Consider the following 7,991-nt stretch of genomic DNA (forward strand, 5'->3'; position numbering starts at 1 on the left):
ATACCACTGCAATTTCCTATGAAGAAAATCTGTTTGGTATATCAAGGGGATTGACTTAACAATTTACCTCATCTTGATTGGTTTAGGTCCAGCCTAAACATGTGAAGGAAGCTTTTAGGTTACTGAACAAATCAATCATTCGTGTGGAAACACCTGATGTCAATTTAGATCAAGAAGAAGAGGCCCAGATGGAGGTAGATGAGGGTCCAGATGGCATCAATGGTGAGATGTTTGTCCTTATGACTGTTCTGGAATTAGGGACTAGATGTTCTCTGAGATGTCATGGTAAAAGTGCACTGGTGGATGGTTTTGAAGTTTATATATGTAGCAAAAGAGAAAAAGTGGATATTGAATTGTATGAATGGTTTACAAGATTAAAATTCAGCTAGTTGACATATATACGCTTAAAAGACAAAACACACCAAAGTGGTGAGAGTGGCCTTATGAGGTGTGATCAAAAGATACGGTGAATGTTTAAATAAATTTATTACAGTAAAAGACACATTGCCATTAATCGCCCTCAAAATATTCCCCCTCACTTCGAACACACTTATCCCATCATCCTTGCCACTTTCTGAAGCAGTTCTGGAAGTCCTCTTTCATGAGTGTCTTTACTTCACCCTCTATCGTGACAATGCTCTGTGTCACACATCACTTCTGATACGGCAATTTCTGTCCACTGAAAACATTATAGTGTGTCCTCGTCCCCCTTATTTACCAGATCTGGCACCGTGTGACTTCTAGCTCTTCCCTAAAGTCAAAGTGACCGTGAAAGGAAAACATTTTGAATTGATTTAGGACGTGGAGGCAGCCATGGCAGCACAACTAAAGACACTCAAAAGAGGACTTCTAGAACTGCTTCAGAAAGTGGCAAGGACGATGGGATAAGTGTGTTCAAAGAAAGGGGGAGTATTTTGAGGGGGATTAATGGGAATGTGTCTTTTACTGTAATAAATATTTTTTAATTTAAACATTCACTGTATAGTTTGATCACACTTCGTAATTCCCTAGCCTTATTTATATTGTTATTTTGCTTTTGAATTAAAAACATTTTCTTGAGTATATTAAAACCGAAAAGTCAGAATTTAAAACTTTGTGGATAATATTGCAAATGCACTTTTACATTATGAAATCTATCTCTCAATCTTCCCATTCCTTCCCAATTAGTTTGTCTTCACTAGTGGCATTTACAAATTTGCTTTTAATTTTTATTTGTAAAAATTTTAAATACTGAGTATACCTCTGTGCTTGTTTTGAAATTGGTATTAAAATACAGGTAGTACATTTATAAACATTTGATAAGGGAGTGTTGGAGGTACAGGAAGAAGATTCAGGTGGTTGATGTTTCACTTAGGTCATGCTGGTAGCCCTGCTCCTGTGAATGAAATCAACAGCCACAATGAAGACATAAACCAAGATTCTGTGCCAAAAGCCTCCTTAAAACTGGGCTTCTCCGAATATTGCCGGATCTCCAACCTTATTGTGCTTCACCTCAGGAAGATGGAAGAAGGTGAGGTTCTACCTAGTGTGTGTGGCTCACGTGCTCAGTCATTTACGTGAGCTATATTCACATAAACCACCTCTGATTGCTAAAAATTGTGTTTGGTTGGAAGAGATGATAAATTTTTAGCCACGCTTACTTTGGCAAAGATCTGCAGGTATCAACATATCTACCAGCTGAGACATTTCCCCACCAGTTTGTTGTTAGACAAAGGTTTATGGATTATTATTAATGTTCTTGTCCAATTTTAATAGTTTTAAAGTATAATTTGGGGTTTGATAATATGTAAGCATTTAAATGTTTCTACAGATGGAAAATCACTATTCCTTACAATGGCTTTATTTAAAATGTATGAACTCCTAGGGTATTTATATTTCATAGGCAAGTAATTGAACTCAAAATACTCTGTCAGCACAAGTACAATGAAGTGAAACCTTCATTTCTCCACAGGTAAAGTGTGATATCTGGACACTAGTACATTTCCTACCCTTAACTGCTTTACCTGCTATTCCAAGTTTTATCAACCTATAGTTAGCCACAAGGCAGAAGGAAAAATTATGAAATCAAGGAATCGTGCTTAAAACTTTAATTTGGTGGTGAACCATCAGGTCATTCTTATTTAAAAGTTCCAATATGCTGGCTTTCAGATTCTGTCAACAAAGTGTCTTATCTGAGATGGAGTAAAAGAACACCTGAGATTGTCTTCGCTTACTAAAGATTTGAGCTCTGTAATTTCTGCCCTCATTTTCCTGAGAACTATGGACCAGTGAGAGGGAGGAGAGAAGGCAGTAAAGAGGCCACTGGGACAAACAGATTTTACCTCCACTCCCTCCTCACATAAAAAGATTTGGGAGCTCACATGTTCTTGTGTTCACATTTATACTTCATTATTATTCTCTTTCTCTCTCATGCAACTAAGTTTTCATCATGGCAGACCATTGATGGAGTAAAGATATGATTAGCACCCAGACACTGCATTCCATAGATAAATTCTAGGTCTTCTTCCTTTCCTTAAAAAAAGAAGAAAGACTTCACCCAGCCACGTAAGTTACTAGTTCTCAGTCTTAAGGTAGACAGCTGTTCTTTAGTCCAGTATGAGGGAGCACAACTTTAAACCAAGGAGGTCACTTAGGAAGAAACATTTGGGCAAACCACTGAAGTTTCAGTACAGCAGGTCCTCAAATAATGTCGTTTAGTTATAACATTGATGAGATGCTATAGGAACTTTAACTCCTGTTTCTATCAATTAGCCTATGGTAAAATTGGTTTCATTGTATAATGCGTGATTTCGCTTAAAGTTGCAAAATCTATCAATGATCTTGAATGCTTACTATGCAGCCATAATAAAACTTCACAGGCATTATTATCAGTAAAGGTAGAATTTTCTTATTTTGACGTTGCATTTTATTAGCAATTGCTAGAATCAAGACTAAGTAGAATTTTATTATACTTTATTTCTATGATAGTTGTTATCCAGGTTCCAACTATTCTTGGGAATTTAGAGTTCTTTGGACTCCAAGAAGCAGTCAGGTCAGTCAGTATGGATAGACCTTGTTGGAATAAATTGTTAATTTTTATTTTTTTGAGTGAATACCCGTGGATTTTAGTTCTCAGCTGACCTCACTTCCATAAAGTATAAAGTCTTCATTTTTCCAAAGAGGAAAAGTTATATTTAAGAAGTTTTGTTTGCTGTTATTTCATTCCTAGTTTATGCTTCAATTGCTGTTGGCAAACATTCTTACAGGTAAAGCATAAGAAGGTGAAGGAAACACCTTCTTACTTTGAAATCTTAGTAGCTTTAAGAAACTTGTTTCTTATAATCTCTATTTGATTAAATTTTTCTTTTCAGGATAAAGTCAGGCATACTGTCATATAAGTAATATGACAAGTTATTTCAGGCTTATGTTGGAATGTTGCAAACCTTGTTTCAACAGATGTACTTTCTGACTTGGTATATTTATCTAATCTGTACATTATCTTGTGTATGCAAACCCCAAGGATTGACAATACAATTTGCTAGAAAGATAATTTAATCCTTTTAAATTGTATTTTTTTGTTGCAGAAGAGGACGAATCGGCATTAAAGAGGAGTGAGCTTGTTAACTGGTACTTGAAGGAAATCGAATCAGAAATAGACTCTGAAGAGGAACTTATAAATAAAAAGAGAATCATAGAGAAAGTCATTTATCGACTCATCCACTATGTACGTACAGAACTTGCTTGCCTGGGTATTAATGAGGGAGGGAGCTCATGCCTCAAATCTGTGTAGGTTCATTAGATGTTCATTTATTTTGAATCATTGGGGTCTAGTCAGAATTGTGATTTGTAAAAGTTAACAGCAATTAATTGACTTACTTCCTCTGCTGAAAAAAAAAGCAAAATGTAAGTTATATCTAGGGAGGTGGATTTAGGGTCTTCTTATTTGAGTGTTTTTAGTCTTTCTACTGCCATTACCATAAACCTTCAAACATCCTGAGCACTATTACCTATTTTCTACATTTCATCTTCCTCATATCCTTACCTCTGTTACCCAGCTTACATTCTGTGGTCCATCCCAGTCATTGTTCTTTTCTTTTACTTTCAACTTCATTCACTCTTTGTTTTACTTGCAAAACTCGAGCGTTGGTTAAATCTAATTCTTTGTCTGTACCTATATCCAAGCACTTAAAAGTATCTAGGCACATACAACCATGTGCCCATTCTTATTTAAATTCATTACCACATATCTCAAGTAGATAATTCTGTTTTATCGACCTCACAGTAGCACTGCCATATGCTATTACTTTTCCCTAGTCAGTTTATTCTCCTACTGTCTTGAAGGACCATTTCATGCATACTTTCTCTACTCAAATCAATTGGCCATTCTCAGTATTGAACTTGTCAGCATTTGTCACAATTGATCACTCCTTCTAAAAATATTATGATTACTTGGCATATTCAACATATTCTCGTGGGTCTTCTCCCATCTCACTGGTTATTACCTCTTAGTCTCTTTTTCTGAATCTTTCTCTTGTCACTTTTTAAATGGAGTACTGTGCTCAGTCCTCAAACCTCTTTTCTGTTTACATTCACTACCTAAGTGATCTTACTTGGTTCTGTGAACTTAAACCCACTGCTGATGACTCGCCAGCTCTCAACCTCTCCTCTAAACTCCAGCTGTATGTAGCCAGCTGTCTATTTGCGAACTTCTAGTGGTGGGCAATGTATTTGCACCAGACCAGCCCTTCCCTCCCTAGTGCCTCCAGGGATCAGTGTCAGATAAAATGACCCATGCAAGAAATCCACATTGGGACACATTATGAAATAACTGATCTAAACTGGTACTACTACCTTTTTACGTTTGACTCACTGGCTGAGCTAACTCAATGCAAAAGACTAGAGAACTTGTACTGCCTGATTAAATGTTCTTCCTGTGAGGGTATATTAGTACATAGAGTGTTTGAAAGTGTCCAGTCCCTCTTAGTGGCATTAGTGGTCCTTCTGTGGGACTTTGCCACACCTTCTTAGAATCAAGTAACTATTTCTTGCGTTCCTCCATATGAGCTTGGCTAAGAGTTCTCATTTGTGGACATTGTAGGCTGACTCATAGGTACATCATAGGCTTGAAATCTAACAAGATTTTTGAGCCATGTGACATGTTCTTTATTAGCTCATAGATAAGAATGAAAATTTTTTTCATGTTAATTATCTTTAGATTCTACTTCTAAATGAATGGATAGTAAATGAGAGTTCAGTGGCCAGTAATTAAAATTAGCATAATACTAAGTAAAACTAAACATTTTTGTCAGAGTGATAAACAGAATGATGAACATACTTATCAGAGGATTTTAAATAATCTTAAACTTCATGTGTTTTCTTCTTTTTTGAAATTATATTTACACGTACTTGATGTAATATGCCAGGAAATCTTAATCACAATGTCTGTTGAGCTTACTTACATATTTCTTAATTTTTTTAAAGGAGGTTTATGGTGTCAAAAGATCTACTACCTAATGGGAAAGGGGTTTATCAGAACCTTGATAATGGTTTTAAGGTTTAATCCTTTTTCTCAGAGTTTCTGGAGGGGAAATGAAAGACATTGCTGATAGCAAGCACTCAAAAGAAAGCTCAAGTCCTGTATATCTGGGCATTTTTATAATACTGCTGGAAACCTGAGAACAAATGTTTGTGTTTCACAGGATCATGTTCTAATTGAGCTCACCCAAGCTGGATTGAAAGGCTCCACAGAAGGAAGTGAGAGCTATGAAGACGATCCCTACTTGGTAGTTAACCCTAATTACTTGCTTGAAGATTGAGATATTGAAAAGAACCAGAGAAACAGTGTCCCTCTGCCTCCTGGCCTGGAGTCTGAATGGAGGTCTAGCAGCAAGAGAAATGTTTTCGGGAGCAATGCTACATGAGGATTTATTTTTGAGGAACAAGAACCAAATTGGTGGTCTTATGTGTTACATTTCTGTCATATGCTTTTAAGTCCATTACTTTATGTATGTGGTATCTTCCTTGGAAGATAACTTTTCAATTGCTAACTACTACTTTTTTTCATCAGAATAAAGTAACTTGTTCGGAAGTTATCTACTGGATTTATTTCTATTGTACTGTAATGATTGCTTCCATCTACTTGTGAATATGAGTCTTTCCCTTTTGCTGTTAAACTGGGGCGAGGGGTTGGAAGTGTGGCATTATGGTAAACCTTCAGGATTAGGTTCCTGTGAGGAGGAGTCCTTATTAGAATTAATACGAAGGCTAAGGGGGCCTTTTAAGTTTATTGTACTTTTTTGATTAATAGTTGCTTTAACTTCTGTGTGCTAAGATTTGTTTTCTGTCTTTCTTTTTAAAGAGAAATGTGTCATTTTCTGTATTAAAAACCATCGCTGAATTTTATGGCTTTCTTCCAAGTAAAAGTTATTACTGTTTATGATACTAACTCCCTGAGACTTAGTTATGATCAGTAAGTTGATGATGTAGCAGTTCCTATTGTTGTAGCGTTTAACAACAGATAGCTTCTGGGGCCTGCAGGGCCAGTTGGGAATGTTTATATGTGGTATGTGAGTTAGTAACTGGCAAGGTAGGGTGAGGAGCACTGGAAATGGATAGAGAAGTTGCACATTTAGCAGATGCAGGGTTATAAACTCCCTTCAAAATTATGTTCCTGAGGATTTCCAGTTAAGATGATGGAGCAGGTAAACGATGTGCTCACCTCCTCTCAGGACCACAACAGTTACAACTAAACTACAGAATACCCATCATTGAGATTCTCCTGAAGTCTAGCTGAACAGAAGCCCTACAACTAAGGACATACAGAAGAAGCCACCTTGAGAATAGTAGGAGGGTCAGAGGCACAGAACGGGTTGTGACCATTAAAAATTGGGAGGGAGGGAGGGAGAAACATGGTGGGCCTGACGTTGACTGGGATGTTGTACTCCCTGCTGTTCCGTAGAACCTCCACCTTCACCCTTATCATCGCTGTGGGCGCCCTGTTTTTCCAGCGAGCCTTCAATCAAGGCACAGACTTGATGTATGAATACATCAACCTGGGGCTGTGGAAACACATCAAGCATAAGAACCATTAGTTCCTCGGAGGCCCCCATCCAGGCCAGAAGGACCAGGTCCATCCACCAGCTGTTTGCCGCAAGCCAGGGCCTCAGCTTGAAGATGTTCACATCACTTTTCATGGACCACCTTTAGCTGTTGACAAGAAATGGCTTCACCTGACAGACTCTCTAACTTCTGCTTGTTTAGTCAGAGTCATCAGCAAGTAAATATAAATTGTCCTTGAAAAAAAAATTGGGAGGTATGTTGGCTGCAGAGGTACCCTCTGGAGAAGTGAGGGGTCCCAGCCCCACAGCAAGCTCCCCAGCACAGAGTTCCGGTGCCAGGGAGAGAAGTCCCCATAATTTCTGGCTGTGAAAACCTGCAGAGACTGTGGCTGAGACAGGGTGGTTGCACTCCCAGGCGTTCTTAAAGGGGCCACATACGGCCTTACTTGATGATGGAGTCACTCTGAGCAGCCGCTCAAAAGGTGTCAGGGCCATATGAGGAGGAACTGAATTGTCTGGCTTCAGAGTGAATGCTGGAGGGGCAGCTTTCTCCCAGAGAGGAGCTGCCAGAAGACGTTGTTCTTTGTTGAGCCCTCACCCCTCCCAACATGCAGACATCTGAGTCGCCATCAAACAGGCTATCATCTTTCAGCTGCCCCACCCAACATTCAGGCATACCCAAGCCATTTCCAGTGGCTTTTCTATGCAACCTACCTTAGTTTATGCTGTGCACTTTCATAAAATCTCTGAAAATTTTCATAAAAATCTCACAAAACCCAAACAAGTAGCATCTGGCTTTGGAGTGTCCTGTACTTCAGAGTGTAGCTGCCCTAAACCCTGGCACAGCAGCAGCCGACTTCAGTTCCCAGATTGGCCTCTTGAGGCATCTCTAAGCCTACTGCAAGCAGTAGCCATCTGCAGATTACGTTGTGGCTCATACCAGGTGGCCCAGAG

General features: G+C 38.6%; 2 protein-coding genes across 2 annotated transcripts in view; both read left to right on the plus strand.

Moving 5' to 3' along the window:
- MCM6 (minichromosome maintenance complex component 6) overlaps positions 1 to 6,071 on the plus strand; it is a 34,470-nt gene extending 28,399 nt beyond the window's left edge. The window contains exons 14-17 of the mRNA XM_033112872.1: positions 87 to 222; positions 1,355 to 1,510; positions 3,564 to 3,703; positions 5,679 to 6,071. Of these exons, the coding sequence (XP_032968763.1) occupies positions 87 to 222; positions 1,355 to 1,510; positions 3,564 to 3,703; positions 5,679 to 5,795 (549 nt within the window). The 3' untranslated portion in view covers positions 5,796 to 6,071. The remainder of the gene's footprint in view (positions 1 to 86; positions 223 to 1,354; positions 1,511 to 3,563; positions 3,704 to 5,678) is intronic.
- Positions 6,072 to 6,887: 816 nt separating this feature from the next.
- On the plus strand, positions 6,888 to 7,070 carry LOC117025581 (cytochrome b-c1 complex subunit 9-like). The gene has a single exon (XM_033111472.1). It carries the CDS (start codon positions 6,888 to 6,890, stop codon positions 7,068 to 7,070), a length of 183 nt encoding a protein of 60 aa, XP_032967363.1.
- The last annotated feature ends 921 nt before the right edge of the window (positions 7,071 to 7,991 follow it).

This window comes from Rhinolophus ferrumequinum, chromosome 8, assembly GCF_004115265.2.
Source record: "Rhinolophus ferrumequinum isolate MPI-CBG mRhiFer1 chromosome 8, mRhiFer1_v1.p, whole genome shotgun sequence".
Lineage (NCBI taxonomy): Eukaryota > Metazoa > Chordata > Mammalia > Chiroptera > Rhinolophidae > Rhinolophus > Rhinolophus ferrumequinum.

What these genes read in the sequence shown, in the direction of transcription:
- LOC117025581 (XM_033111472.1), top strand. Translation starts at nt 6,888, where the DNA reads ATGGTGGGCCTGACGTTGACTGGGATGTTGTACTCCCTGCTGTTCCGT.